At 34.5% G+C, this 16,163-nt stretch overlaps 1 protein-coding gene across 1 annotated transcript in view; it reads right to left on the bottom strand.

The window, feature by feature from the left end:
- Positions 1 to 16,163, bottom strand: part of LOC107704698 (neurobeachin-like) — a 282,564-nt gene that overhangs the window by 2,145 nt on the left and 264,256 nt on the right. The window contains exons 46-54 of the mRNA XM_016507685.1: positions 11,460 to 11,549; positions 10,426 to 10,437; positions 10,101 to 10,106; positions 8,831 to 8,990; positions 7,140 to 7,211; positions 5,791 to 5,946; positions 5,171 to 5,341; positions 829 to 930; positions 542 to 738 (exon numbers count right to left, since the gene is read on the bottom strand). Of these exons, the coding sequence (XP_016363171.1) occupies positions 542 to 738; positions 829 to 930; positions 5,171 to 5,341; positions 5,791 to 5,946; positions 7,140 to 7,211; positions 8,831 to 8,990; positions 10,101 to 10,106; positions 10,426 to 10,437; positions 11,460 to 11,549 (966 nt within the window). The remainder of the gene's footprint in view (positions 1 to 541; positions 739 to 828; positions 931 to 5,170; positions 5,342 to 5,790; positions 5,947 to 7,139; positions 7,212 to 8,830; positions 8,991 to 10,100; positions 10,107 to 10,425; positions 10,438 to 11,459; positions 11,550 to 16,163) is intronic.

Raw genomic sequence — 16,163 nt, 5'->3', positions numbered from 1 at the left:
ATTCATATATATATATATATATATATATATATATTAAATAATAATATTAAATGAAATATTAAAATGATAAATGATAAATAAAATGAAATATTACTATTGTTATTACTTATTTAATGTATTAAATATAGTTATAATTTTACATTATATTACAAAATTTATATGCTTCCAAATTATTAAAATACTATGCTATTATTATTCTAAAATAATATATAAACACATAAATATAAATAATCTAATATTTAAAATAATAAATATTAAATAGAGATATATTAATATATTAAATAATAATAATAATAAAGTATCTATATCAAACTACAAGACTACTAATTTATTTTACCCCAAAACATTATGAATTTAAATTACTGTGTACAATTTTATAATGTTGAAAAGTGAAAAATTAAGTAGAATTCACTTTAAGAATTCATCTTTTTACTCAACAAACTATAGGGCAGCTATAGAAATGAGAAAACTGAGGCATTGCTATAGAAATCCAATCCAACAGACAGGAAGTGTGTGGCCAAGCACAGAGTTGAGATCATACCCGTGTGGAGTCGTTGATCTCCATCTGGGCCAGCAGCTTGCCGTTGATGCTGAAGTTGCAGAACTGACCCCTGTCGTAGTAGATGATGCAGTGACCCTCACTGGACACTGAGATCAGGCGGGGAAGCACACAGCTGTCGGGGCCCTCCAGAGCCCTCAGAAGATCCCCAGTGATGGTGTGGACCAGACACGGCCCCTCTGACAAACAGACGTGTCTGATAAGAGACACTAGTGGAATCACACACTGCCTCTTCACTTCATATCCCACAATGCTCCTCTCTCACTCACCTTTTGCTCCACTGATTACAATTCCCAGCTCAGCACACACTGACACACACACCACCTCATAGTCATGACCGGTCAGAACCGCACGGGGAGCTGGGTAATCACCTGCAAATGAGCACAGGAAACACACACACACACACACACACACACATTACCCAGCAGTAAACATCAGCACAACAACACGAGACATACAGCAGAAAAAATACATATAAAAATGAATATAGGATTTTAATATAGGAGGTGTTCTAACCAGACTTTTAAGATTTTGTCTCAAGGCTTTCAAAATATAAAATTAACAATAAGAATAAGAATAGTATATGACGAAAAAATGTACCAAATTTTAAAATACAGAAGCATAGACTTTCAGGATTTTTACTTTTAGGATTTTTAATATTAAGAGAAATAAAAAATAAGTTAAAAACAAAAATAGAAAAAATATGCATATGGATAGATAGATAAATAGAAGCAAAATAAAAGATTATCATTAGTGGACTGTTAGGATTTTTAAATATAAAATGATGATGATGATGATGATGATGATGATGATGATAGCTATAACAGAATTTTAAATACTTTCAAAAAAATAAATAAAAGAAATTAAAAACAAATAGAAAAAAATAGAAGCATTCTCATTAGTCTTAGACTTTTAGGATTTTTAAATACAAAATAAATAAATAAATAATAATAATGACAAAAAATAGTTTAAAATAGTTAAAATAAAATAAAATAGAAAATACAGAAGCATAGACTTTTAGGATGTATACTTTTAGGATTTTGAATATTAAGCGAAATAAAAATACGTTAAAAACAAAAATAGAAAAAAAAACATAGATAGATAAATAGAAGCAAAATATAAGATTCTCATTAGTGGTCTTAGACTGTTAGGATTTTTAAATATAAAATGATGATGACAATAATAGATAAAACTAAAATTTAAATAATTTCATAAAATAAATTAAAAACATGAATAGGAAAAAAATAGAAGCATTCTAATTAGTCTTAGGCTTTTAGGATTTTGAAATACAAAACAATAATAATAGTAATAATAATAAATTATAACGAAATTTTGAAATAAGTCTCATGCTCACCAAGGCACAGTAAAAACTGTAAAAACAATAATACTGTAAAATATGACCACAAATAAAATAAAAAAACTGTTTTCTATTTGAATATATTTTAAAAAGTACTTATTCCTGTGATGTCAAAGCTGAATTTTCAGCATCATTATTCCAGTCTTCAGTGTCACACGATCCTTCAGAAATCTTACTATGCTGATTTGCTGCTCAAGAAACATTTCTTATTATAATATTTTGGTGGAAACCGTGATACTTTTCTTTTCGTGATGCTTTGATGAATAGAAAATGAACAGCATTTATTTAAAACATAAATCTTTTATAACATTAAAAATGTCTTTACTGTCACTTTTGATCAATTTAATACATTCTTGCTGAATAAAAGTATTAATACCTTTAAAAAACCTAATTTTTATTGACCTCAAACTTTTGAATGATAGTGTATGTCCAGTGATCTGTTAACCACGGAGATCAGATCACTGAGTAAATGAGTTAAACGAATTAACAAATCTTTCGGGTTTAGTGAACTGGGTGGTTTGTTGAGCTTATTCAGTGAATAAGGTTTCAATTTCAGTCTGTTCTGCATACAAATTCATCATATAACTTCATATGGACTATTTTTATGCTGCTTTAGTGTCCTTTATGAAGCCTGAAAGCCTTAGTCCTGATTCACTGCAACTGAATGGTAAAGAACAACCACTATAAACCTCCTTGAAAGAAAATTCTACAGTATTAGAATGACATATGACTCTAAATTAAACTGAATTTTTGATAACTTCTTTAATAACTTCAATAAACCATAAAGTTGTTCTCTGTTGATAAAATCCCGACTTTACACATATACGTACAGTCAGAGGGATTTCTAAAACAAAGCTAATAATATAGTACATAGAGACGGTTCATCCCATTAATTGAGATCTTTTCAATATTTAATTAACACTTAAGTTCATTAACATCCACATAATTAAGACACGTGCAATTACCTTGCATGCAGAGCACTATTAAATGAAGCCAGGAATCAATAGAATGACCGCTACAAATCCAGATGATTTTTAAAGTTGGCGAGCAATCAAAGATTACTCAGGCCTTGATCAATACGCGGTGTTCACTGCGTTCTCCACAGGGGCCTGTCTGACAGCGCTAAGCCCAGCTGTCAGTGATCTGGGTGGGGACGTGTATCAACACCGGATCCCTCGGGAGATCCCAGATCACCTTCATCACAATAGATTTAATCAGTCCGCACCCGGGCCCTTCTAAACCCTCGCACTAAACCCCAGCGGTACAGCGACACAATTAAGAGGTGTAAATTGGAGAGCGGCTGCTGGGGTCGTGAAGCACCGGGGCCTTGATTGAGCCGGACGGGATTTTAATCATTGCACATTTAAGACACACTCCGGCTTTCTCAGGCTACTGTGAAATCAATTTCTACACCATGTCGGAGTGCCTCAGGGGCCGGTACTGGGATATCTGCTGAATATTCATGGATGTTCCTGTCCCGACACTCTCCATTCAGAGACAGATGAAAAAAGTGCAGTGTGGGGAAGCTTGACGAAGCACAGCTGAACTTATCATTAACATAAAAACACACGCTGATGAGGGTTTGTTTTTCTTTACCGCTACACTGATATCGTTTTAACAACCTCAAAGAGTTTTGGGTATAAGTCTGGAATATATAATGAGGGAAAATAAAATACTTTTGCATTAAATGAGCGCATTCCACTTTAGTGTGCATGTGTGTATAACTGTGAAAATGTTGCCTCAGGTCAAAGTCTTTCCTGCAAAAACGGTTATTTACTGCATACTTATGAAAGCATAAGATCAAAATAAAGAAAAGAAAAAAGGCTTTACAATTAAATTTCTATGTAGAAATATATATATATATATATATATATATAATTGTATATATATATATATATATATATATATATATATATATATAACAATGGGGGAAAAACAAACAAAACTTAAACAAGAAAACTAGTCCGCCAAAAGGGCCGTTCCCATTTCTTTCGGCCCAATTTTTCGGACAATTTTGGACATACTACTACTACTACTACTACTACTAATTATTATTATTATTAATAATATTACTATTAATAATAATAATAATATAAATTATTATTATTATTAAGCTGTTCCAATAAATACTTACATAACGTGTTCATTAGTATTACTCAAAATAGACTCAAAAAGTAATTAAATGCCATTGAAATCATTACATTATTATATTGCATGGCATAATGACACCGGATTGGTACTAGATTGGTGTACCATGAGTTTGATAAAGTTAACAATGTTAGGCTTATTCCTCATTATATATAAATTGTTCTTTGTTCGTAATTCCCTCCAGTTTGAAGCATACAGACCATTAGTCTCCTTTGTGAGGGCACACAGTACGCAGTTGTGTGTGAATATCATGGGAGTTTTGTTTCCCGAGCTTTGAAAACAGGAGCGGGGCTGTACCTCGCTAATTGGAGGCAGTCGAGCTGAAATCCTTAATTAACTCTCTGAGCATCACTGAAGTTAATTAGAGAACACGCTCACCTAAACCACAGCTCATGACATGTAGAAACAAGGACAATACATCTAATACACATCAGCGGTGCAAATGCACAGATATCTTTGCAAAACACACACAAAAGCAAGCACAGACGTGCAGACTTGTTTTCTTATTAACATGTTTGCAGCTCATGTTAGAAAAACAGCTTTCTGGATTCAGTAGCAAGGAATCCTGGAACAATTAGGAGCTGTAATGCCTTCATTTGTTATGCAATTATAGCTTTTGTTAGTACAGTGATTAATATAAAAATGAAAAAATAATATTATGTTGCCTAGTGCGTGAGCTTTTATAATCTCCTCCATTATTAATGTAACATCTAATATTAATGTCTGTTCTTGCATGATTGTATAATGTAGTATGCCTAATATTGAGGTAATTGTGCTTAAAGGAATAGTTCACCCAATAATAATAATGACTCATATTTTAGCCAGAAGCAACAATTTGAAGTTAAAAACATCCTAATGATGGATTTGTTTATTACAAACAAGCAGCTTTTTGCTTCACAAGATATTGTTGCTGTGTTGTGAATTATTGTGATGTTTTTATCAGCTGTATGGACTCTCATTCTGACGGCACCCATTCACTGCAGAGGATTCAATGATGAGCAAGTGATATAATGCTAAATTTCTCTCACAACTCATCTCTTGGGTGAGTCAATAAGCAAATTTTCATTTTTGGGTGAACTATTCCTTCAGGTTTAGTTGCTACTCACTGTTGTTAGGGTTGTCTCCTATGATATGGTGCCGCCCACTCCAGTACCAGAGCAACAGAGTGGCATCTCTGGATCCCGACACAATGTAGCAGTCACCACCGATGTAAGACTCTGAGCGTGCCAGACATGTGACCACGTCCCAGTGACCGAACACTATCTGAGTGAGCTTGCCTGCAAACAAACATACAGCATTTACCTTTTGTCCCTCAAAATTCAAAGCTCAAATATGTTGGTCGGACCAATAAACAATACAGTATCTTGGCCACTCATTTCAATGTTTGTGGAATGTATCCAAAATTACAAAAAGAACAATAAAAGTATCACAAAAGTGAACTATAAGAGTCTTTCGATGTTTCATGAGAGTTCTAGAAAGAAATGGATTTGTGAGCAAAATCTTTTAATGAATCAGTTGACCCGGTTAAAATAACCAATCTAAATGATTCATTCATGATTCAGAGTTCAACTCTTATCCAGACCTGACCTATGGCTTCAGAAGTATAACATACAGTACAAGTCATATGGACTACCTTCAGGATACTTTGATTTAAGGTGAGTAAACGATGACAACATGTAACATTGTGAGTGAATAATTCCCTTAACGTTCAGTGAGTGCGTCTTACCTGTGTCTGAAGAGTAAACACGGAAACTCTTGTCCCAGAAACCACACACCAGGATGTAGCGGTTATCAGCCGTCACCACAAAACACTGAGTGTTGATCTGAATGCTCTGGTCAACCAGGTCAGTGATTTGTCGTTTGTTTGTGCCTGAGTTGTTAGCTGGAAGAGACATGTTTACAGAGCTCCTTCAAACATGATGCTTGGAACTGAGGTTCATCAGACCAGAGAATCTTGTTTCTCGCAGTCTGAGGGTCCTTTGGGTGCTTTTTTTGCAAATTCCAAGTGTTTTAATGTGAGGAGAGGATTGAGTCTGGCCACACCGGCATTAAGCACAGATCAGTGGAGTGTTGCAGTGATGTTTGTCCTTCTGTAGGTTTCTCCTATCTCCACATATGATCATGGAGCTCAGCTAGAGTGACCATCAGCTTCTTGGTCACCACTCAAATCAAAGCCCTTCTCCATCAGTTGCTCAGTTTGGCTGAGTGAGGGGCCGGTTGCATAAACGGTTTAGACTAGTCTTAAAAAGTTAGTCAACTAATTGTTTTTCTTCAAGACTGGTCATAGCTTTTTAAATTCAGTTATGAAAAGGTAGATTGGTCTTATTTGTATTGGAAAAGTAAGACTGATTACCCTTTGGCAACTGCTAGTTGGTCAAACTATTTTTTAAGACAGTCTTAAGATGGTGGCTAAGTTTATGCAACTGGCCCCAGCTCTTGGAAGAGTCCTGGGGCCAGTTGCATAAACTTAACCACCATGTTAAGACTGTGTCTTAAGAACTAGTTTGACCAACTAGCAGTTGCCAAAGGGTAATCAGTCTTTGCCAATACAAATAAGACCAATCTACCTTTCATAACTGAATTTAAAAAGCTATGACCAGTCTTGAAGAAAAACAATTAGTTGACTAACTTTTTAAGACTAGTCTAAAAAGTTTATGCAACCAGCCCCTGAAATCAATCGACTTACAAAAAAATTAAATAAAAGTATAATTTATTGCAATACAAATTCCAAAGTTTGGATATGCTAAGATTAGTTTTTTTTTGTGTATAAAATGTACAAGTTCAGCGTTTACCTTCTTTACTAAAGCTAAAGCATGTGACTTTATTGCAAATATGATGACACTCCCCACATCTGCTATTAAGCAGACAAATGGATAGTCTCACCACAAACTCCTGCTATAGGATAAATCAAAGTTGCTGTGTCGATTTAGTTGGGATATTCTTCAAAACAGAGCAATAGAGGGACACAGTGTTGCACTTTTCATGGAAACAAATCTACTGTACAAACAGATAACTTCAATTAGTTATGAATGGGATAGAAGAAAGTATTTTAACAACAAAAAATGTCAAACCCACCAATTAGTGAGTCCATCTCGATGGGGAGGTGATGGGCCTGCTCTAGTGAATATCCCGGAGCTCCTCGAAGACCTACATACACACAGCCAATAAAAGAAATCAAAAACACACCATTCAGTACCTGGAAAACCCCTTCCTCAGTATTTTTGTCTTGTTTTTCAGTAAATATATCTAGTTAAATTTTCTTAAATCAAGATACATTTACTTGAAAAGCAAAATTACTTACATTTAGTTTTTTCTAAAAAAAATAATAATAATAAAAAAAAATTAAGTGACTCTATGCTTAAAAACTCTATGCTAAAAACAAATCTGCCAATGGGGTAAGAAAAATAAATTGAATTTAAAGGAAAAAAAAAACTCTGGTCCCATTTGGCAGACTTTTTTTCTTCTTGTTTTAAATATAAAGCTGCCTAATTTTGATAACATTTTTTTCAGAAAACAAGACTTGTTATCTTATGGCATAGAATAGAAACAGAATAGAGAGAGTGTTAGAGGGTCATTATTATTATTTTTATTAATAAATAAAAAGAAAACCAGTAATACAAATAGAAAGAGAGTGCTAGTGTTAGAGGGTTAATTTTTTTATAGTAAATAAAAAAAATAAGTAGATAGAATAGAAACAGAATTGAGAGTGCTAGTGAGGGTTATGTTTTTTGTAATTAATAAAAGAAAACAAGTAGATAGAATAGAAATAGAATAGAGTGTGCTAGTGTTAGAGGGTCAAGTTTTTTTAATAAATAAAAAGAAAAACGTAGATAGAATACAAAGAGAAAGAAAGAGCTAGTGTTAGAGTGTTACAGTAAGTTATGTTCACCAAGGCTGCATTTATTTGATCAACAATACAGTAAAAAAAGTAATATTGTGAAATATTGTTATTTTAAATATTTTAAAAATATATATTTTATAATATATTTAAATATTTCAAATGTAATTTGTTACAGTAAGTTTTTTATAATAAATAAAAAGAAAACAAGTAGATAGAATAGAAACAGAATAGACAGTGTTAAAGGGTCAAGTTTTCTTTTTTACTATTTTGAAATATTTGTACTGGAAAACAAAACAAAAATCCGGAGAAATAAAATAATTTTTGCTGTGACACCCTCACAAATTTCTTGCCCGGCCTCCACAGTCAAGTCCACTTCCTGACCCCGTCCCATATGACATGAGGGCTTTATGGAGACCCACCAGTCAGATCTCCATGGTGCTTATTGATTTCTCTCCCTCTCCAGTGTCAGGCAGGCCTGAGCTATAGCACCCTTGAGGCAGGCCTACAGGCACAGACCGCCATTTTCACTCAGCGTGGCAGCCTTATTATGTTCATTATTTGGTGGGACCAACACACACTCACGGCTGGAGAGGGCTGGTCCTGCAGCTGCAGCCATTAGTAGTGTGAGAGAGCGAGGTTGCCACGTTTGGTCCTGACATCACTATGTGTTGCTGTGACAGCTGGGGAGGTGTGAAGCGAAAGGAGAGGCCGTGATAGGCTAATTTAGCCCGTCGCCACGGCGCCCGACCTCTGACCCGCAGGTGAGGGGGGCTCCGGGGGAACGACTAGTTGGTTAATGTTGTTCACACATGGCCAAGTGGTAACATGTGGAGTGTAGCTGCTTTTTGTTGCCGTTTTTTGTTGATTTGCAGGTGAAATCAAGCTATTAGCTGGTTAGCTAGTACACACAGCGATTCCCACTCACCCACGGTGTTATGCCAGTGGTTGACGGCGAAGAGTCGGCTGCAGGTGATGGTGACGACGGCGGGGAGGGTCAGGTGCGGCAGTGTGTTGGCGGCCACGTGAGTGACGGGAGAATTGGAGGGAAACTTTAGCACCATGATGACATCCTGCTGCATCTGATCCTTAATTTTCAGCATCAATACTTCTGTGTCACATGATCCTTCAGAAATCTCACTAATATGCTGATTTGCTGCTCTAGAAACACATCTTACTATCAATGTTGAAAAAAATATTTGTAATATTTTTGTGGAAACGGTGATACATCTTAGGATTCTTTAATGAAAAAGAGCTCAAAAAAGAAAAGTATTTCTTTTAAAAAGAATATTTTTGTAATAAACAAAGTCTACTGTCATTTTTGATCAGGGGCGTAGTCATAATTTCAGAAGTGAGGGGGACAGAAATGTAAAATGCTGATTGATTGATTGATTGATTTATGACTAACTGACAAAGAAAATCTATTTTCTTATCTCTTACTTTTAATTGGTTAAGAAACTTCAACACTCTGCTGGACAATAACCAATAATCTGTATTTTATAATATTTGTGCCTATATTTTTCTAATTGCAATTTTATGATTGGTTTATATACTACAAACACTTTTTCCATTTTTAATCACAGAATAAGGCAGAAAATATATTTCATAGTTTCTGTGCTGTAATAAATGATATGTCAATTAGCACTGCATTATTCATATACTATACATTTATTTATTATACCTGGACTGGAGATGACTTGAAAAAACCACATAAACCATATATTGTCGCAATTGTGCATTTATTGTCTTCACGTTTCATCGTCAAAACGTTTATGTACTTTCTATGAGGCTTAGCTCCAGCGATTACTAGATGCCAAATTGTCATAAGTCATTATTGCTTCTCTGAGTCCGTTTTGGATTTTCAGTGCGAGAGCGCCCTCTGGCTTTGAGTATGAATGAAACATACAGTGCAGGAGAGTGTTTAGCGCGCCATAATGTTCACATCGTTTTGTTTACTAATAAGTATACAAGTACACGACTACGAACAACTATTCAAAACAATGTGACTATCTAGTCTCTTTGAATTTAAATCTAGATTTATTCGCACTGGCTCTTGAAAAACTCTTGCCGAAAAAAGTGCAAGGGACGAATTTACGTTTCATTAAAAGTGGGAGGATGAAAAAAAAATCTTACTGACCCCAAAAATATAGTAAAATATAATAAAATATAATAAAATAATATAGTCTGGATAAAAACACTTTAAACTGACGTTACAGTGGTGAAACTCTGCAATCTGCGATAATTTAAAAAACCTGTTTTACTCTGATTTGAGGAGCATTTCATTACGGACATCTTTGGCAACCACAAACTTTGACGGTGAAACTTCTAGCAGTAGGCTGCACACAATTACTTAGAAATATAAACAAGCGCTAATTATAAAACTCGTATTGACAGCATTACAACATTCACTTTGTAAACTCCAGTCTGATTGTTATGACAGATGCTTGATTGAGATGGGAATGATTAGTATTGAAGTGTGAGGACTTATATAGCCAGTAGAGAGCACTGTTCTCCTGACACAACTATCTGAGGAGACTCTGTGATGGAGTTGTGAGCTCCTGTAAGTATGGCAGGTCTGTGTGTCATGTATTTGTGTTAGGGCATGTGTGTGGCTCTGTGAAGGTTGTTGTACACAGAACCAGTGACTACCTGGAAGTAGCAGCAAGTGGGTGCAAGTAAGGAGAACACTACAAACTGGATAACGCCTACAGTACAATTACAAAGAGGAAATCAATAGAAATGGCCTGGATTTGTTTATGAGTGTGTGTGTGTATATAAATATATTTAATATATAAACGTAACATTTTTCTTAAATATATACATGCATGTGTGTGTATTTATATACATAATAAATATACAAAATTCACACACATATGTAAACAAAAACTTTTATTTTGGATGCGATCGTTTGACAGCACTAATATATATATATATATAATTTATTTATTAGTTTTTTAAAATAATTTTAAAATAATAGAACTGCGCCTTTTTTGGTTTTCATCAAAAAAAACCCACAAGGATTCGGTTTTTTGTTTTTACATTCAGGGGGAGAAATAAAGCTTGAATATTGAATATTGCAAATTCTTTCATTATGGTTTCGTGAACCATCTAAACAAACCGATTTACTTTGGCCTTACCAACACTACATATGAGAGGAAGCAAAAAGCAAATCATTATTGCATTGCTCGGGTTGTGTGTTCAATTCAACAATACATTAAAACCAGTGATTAAGCATTTTGTCCCTGGAAAGAGTTAACTTTTACTGGAAAAAATTCTAACGCAGTTAAATTAATAGATCTGAAATGTAGTTACAATAGCACTAACTATTTTTAACACTTATCACACTGCAGATTGAACTAAACTTCAACATGGCTGCTGCAAAAGTTCTGGACATATAGATGAGAGACTGTTGTGCTGGGTTTTGGGGAACGGTCCGAAGGTCAGGCATTACTGCCCTTGTTCAAAATAATAACTTCCCTACTGCCGGGCAGAAAAAAACCCACAACAAATACGCACACATTAATTTTATTACACACTCTGACACACGCTGTTCTCACCAGGTGCATGGCGGAGCTACGGGGAGGATGTGGCTCGATGAGCAACTGAGATGGCGTCTGTCCAACATTTTGGATCTGAGCCTCGGTGGCCTGCAGCAAAAGAGAGAGAAAGATACAGATGAAAGAGAGGAAGAGATAGATGGAGGGAGGGAGGAGAGAGAGAGAGAGCGCGGCCTGTCAGTATTGATACGCATCAAAGTGATGGGTCAATGCGTTACTTGACAATGCAAGCAAACCCCCTTCAGGCCAGCCTTGTCGTGGAGGGGTTGGTTAGTGACCATGAGTGGGTGAGTAAGTTCCAAAACCCACCCCAAACTACCCCCACCCTGCCCCCTTCAAAGCCTGCAGAGTCATCCAAGTGTTAGTATGGAAGAGACAAGCCTTTCCTTATTAACATGCTTCAGTTAACCGTTCCCATTTCCAGGAGCAGGGTCCCCGTACAACCCCCCTTCGGCAAGCAGACGTTAACCTGGACTGACACACAGCCAGGACTGCGGCAGAACCCTCCCTCTTAGATGTTATTGTGCCCGAGACAAAGGGCAGAAAGAGCACACACACACATACACACACACTGACTCTACAATATACAATAGGAACAGGACTATTAATAATAGTACTAATACTAATGATGCATTAAAGATCACAAACGCACCACAGGAAAGATAATACCGTAAAGCGAATGATTACATCCTTTTTTGAGTCTAAAGCACACTTATAAATCGTTATGATGTAATTTATATTTAGGCATTTAGCAGATGCTTTATCCAAGGCAACTTACAAATGAAGAACATCAGATGTTTCAAGAGCTAGTTGTACAGAGGCTGGAGTAGAAGCTGTATAAAATAAATGTACAAAAATAATCATATACTATATAATAATTAGTGTATATATGTATATATACATGTATATATTTCAGAAAAATATGTTATGTTTATATATTAAATTATAAATTATATGACTATAAATATATACATGTAAATATTTTCAAAATATATACTGTATGTGTGCGTATTTATATATACATAATAAATATACACAGTACACACACATATATTACGTAAACAAAAACTTTTATTTTGGATGCGATTAATCGCGATTAATCATTTGACAGCACTAATAATAATCTTATAAGCACTATATACTGTAGACAATTCTAATAATCCTTATTCACAAGTCTGTCAATGTTAATTGTCAATTCTTGCAAAAATCACTTGAATTTGGAATTAAAAATGTAGAATCTGACATTTAAATTTCTCAGATTTTAATGCATTTCAAAAGTATCATAGTTTCCAACTCGTAGCTTCACATGAAACTGTTAAATTCATAATTGGGCAACTGCCATAAATTACAAAGTTTGGGGTAATACACACACACACACACACACACACACACACACACATTTATTCAGCAAAGATGCATTAAATTGAGTAAAAAAACGGTAATGATATTTATAATGTTACAAATATTCTATTTAAAGTAAATGGTGATCTTTTGAAGTTTCTATTCATCAAATAATCATGATAAAAAGGTAAAAAAGATATCACGGTTTCCACAAAAAACATTAATCTGTGCATCGGTTTCAACACTGATAATAATAAGAAATGTTTCTTGAGCAGCAAATTTGAATGATTTCTGAAGGAACATGTGACACTGAAGACTGGAGTAATGACTGCTGAAAATACATTTTAATGTATATTTATATAGAAAATAGTCGAGTCGAATTGTAATAATATTTTACAATATTACTGCATTTTTGATCAAATAAATGCAGAATTGGCGTGAGACTTCTTTTAAAAACATTTTAAAAACCTTACAAACTCAAAACGTTTCAACAGTATTCGGGAATTTGACATGTGCTACAGTGTAACATGTTTTAAACCCTTTAAAAAAAGTTTACTTGACCTAATGTTACTATTACACAATAAGATTTACTTTTGCCTTTTATATGATATGAGCCATAAACTCAAATGAAGAGTAAAAGAAAGGACAGAAACCCATTCATCCCTCACGTTATGTAACGCTGACAGACGCATGTCGCCGTGTGTTGTTATTGATAGGCTGTGTGTTTGTGTTTGTGTATGTGTGTGGAGCGTGTGCGTGTGTGCCACTGTGCACGGTAGCATTGACAGACACCTACAAGCTCCCCTCGGCTGTTCTGAGGCTCTGATCCCATCAATCTTTCCTTCCCGCGTGGAGCGCCTCCCACAGTCTAACAGAACAGCTCGCCCTCAGCGCTCTGAAGCCTGGACGCTTGTGTCAGATCAAACGTCTGCTTTATCCATGTCACCACACCGGCCAGATCTGCATGTTAAACCTGTCACATGATCTGCACTGCAAAAAATGATTTTCTTACTTAGTATGTCTTGTCTTCCAGTAAAAATATCTACAGTAAACATGCCTAAATCAAGAAACACTTAAGAATACAAATAGACTTAAGATATTATGTCTTGTCTGAAAAATTTAGCAACATTAAGTTAAAAAAAAAAGTAATTTTATGCTAAAAACAAGAAAAAAACATCTGCAAAAGGAGTAAGAAACTTCATTCAAAGGGAAAACAAGATTTTTTTTATGCAAAAAAAGGAGAGAGAGAGATAGAATCAAACGTCTGCTTTATCCATGTCACCACACCGGCCAGATCTGCATGTTAAACCTGTCACATGATCTGCACTGCAAAAAATGATTTTCTTACTTAGTATGTCTTGTCTTCCAGTAAAAATATCTACAGTAAACATGCCTAAATCAAGAAACGCTTAAGAATACAAATAGACTTAAGATATTATGTCTTGTCTGAAAAATGTAGCAACATTAAGTAAAAAAAAAAAAGTAATTTTATGCTAAAAACAAGAAAAAAACATCTGCAAAAGGAGTAAGAAAAGTAAACTTCATTCAAAGGGAAAACAAGATTTTTTTTTATGCAAAAAAAGGAGAGAGAGAGATAGAGAGGGAGAGAAAGAAAAGAAAAGAAGGGGAAAAATTATATTTTTAAGATATATTTTTCTTATAATATCTTATGTCATTCTGCTTTTCAAGTCTTGATTTAAGAATGTTTAGATATGTACTGTAAAATAAGACACTTTTTTTTTTTTTTGCAGTTTACACGATTAGAACTGGAACCATTCGGAATTCTAAACTCTAAATTCAAAAATTTGAATGTTGCATTCACAATGTTTATATTAGTGCTGTCAAATGATTAATCGCGATTAATCGCATACTTCTAACTTTCTTATTGTTTTTTATTTTTCATCTTCCAAAGATTTTCACTTTAAAGTTACCACTAAATAAAAAAAATAAAAAAAATCTTAATTCATATTAGTCTAAATTTGTTCTCAATAAATATCCTATTTCACTTACAGAATTAAAATGGTGTGCAAATGATTTTTCACACTGACTTCAAAGCAGATTGAAAGCAGTGAAACAAACCTGCAGAATGATAATCATTAGTGCAACTGAGATGAGAGGAACCGAGGATAGTAGCTCTCACTGAAATATTTCAAATAGGAACAGATCATCAAACTTAAACGATATCATCTTGGCCTGACCCTGGTGGCAAATTCAGCACAAGCAGAGCTCTCACGACTCAGCGCAATCACATTTGGTAACAATTAAATGTCAGTCTGTGCTGCTTTACGATGCTGTCTGTCAAATAATAATGCGCTCACATTATAGCTATTTTAGGTTCTATATTTTATTATTTTTTTTAAATCTTACTGACCCGTACTATTATATCTCAGAATTACATATCAGCACTTTAACATCCAGAATGTAATGTCCAGAAAAACATCCTGCATTTATAGCAACTGTACCTTGTTATACATCCAATTCTGAGAGGTTATGTCTAGAGTCAAAGCTGACGCTACCTGCAGAATGATAATCATTAGTGCAACTGAGATGAGAGGAACCGAGGATAGTAGCTCTCACTGAAATATTTCAAATAGGAACAGATCATCAAACTTAAACGATATCATCTTGGCCTGACCCTGGTGGCAAATTCAGCACAAGCAGAGCTCTCACGACTCAGCGCAATCACATTTGGTAACAATTAAATGTCAGTCTGTGCTGCTTTACGATGCTGTCTGTCAAATAATAATGCGCTCACATTATAGCTATTTTAGGTTCGACTCAGGAACAGGGGTCACAATGTCTGCTCAAATAATGTAATCTGATCTGAAGATCTGAGAGAAACAGGCAGCCATGTGGAAAGTATCACTATATTTCTGCCTTCCAACAGTGAGGAAAAAACGAGGGGAAAATTCCTTCTAAAAGTCCAGAAATATGAATATAAATGGTCCATATCAAGAACAATATATATACAGTACCGCTCAAAAGTTTGGGGTCAGTTCGATTTTTTAATGTTTTTAATTTTTTAATGGAACAAAGTCTCTTATGATCTTCAAGGCTGCATTTATTTGATCATAAATACAGTAAAAATGAAAGTAAATGTAAAATAACCGTTTTCCATATTATTATACTTTAAAATGTAATTTATTCCTGGCCAAGCTGAATTTTTAGTAGCCATTTCTTCAGTCTTCAGTGTCACATTCATTCTAATATGTTGCCTTGGTGCTCAAAAAACATTTCCTATTATTATCAATGTTGGAACCAGTTGTGCTGCTTAATATTTTCATGGAAACCGTAATTGATACAACATTTGATACAACCAAAATACAAGTATTATTAAACTGAATGTAATGTAATATAAAAAAT

This window comes from Sinocyclocheilus anshuiensis, unplaced genomic scaffold (genome assembly GCF_001515605.1).
Source record: "Sinocyclocheilus anshuiensis isolate Anshui unplaced genomic scaffold, SAMN03320099.WGS_v1.1 scaffold758, whole genome shotgun sequence".
Classification (NCBI taxonomy): Eukaryota; Metazoa; Chordata; class Actinopteri; order Cypriniformes; family Cyprinidae; genus Sinocyclocheilus; species Sinocyclocheilus anshuiensis.
The sequence above is the reverse complement of the archived record's forward strand: the minus strand, read 5'-3'. Positions and strand labels throughout refer to the sequence as shown.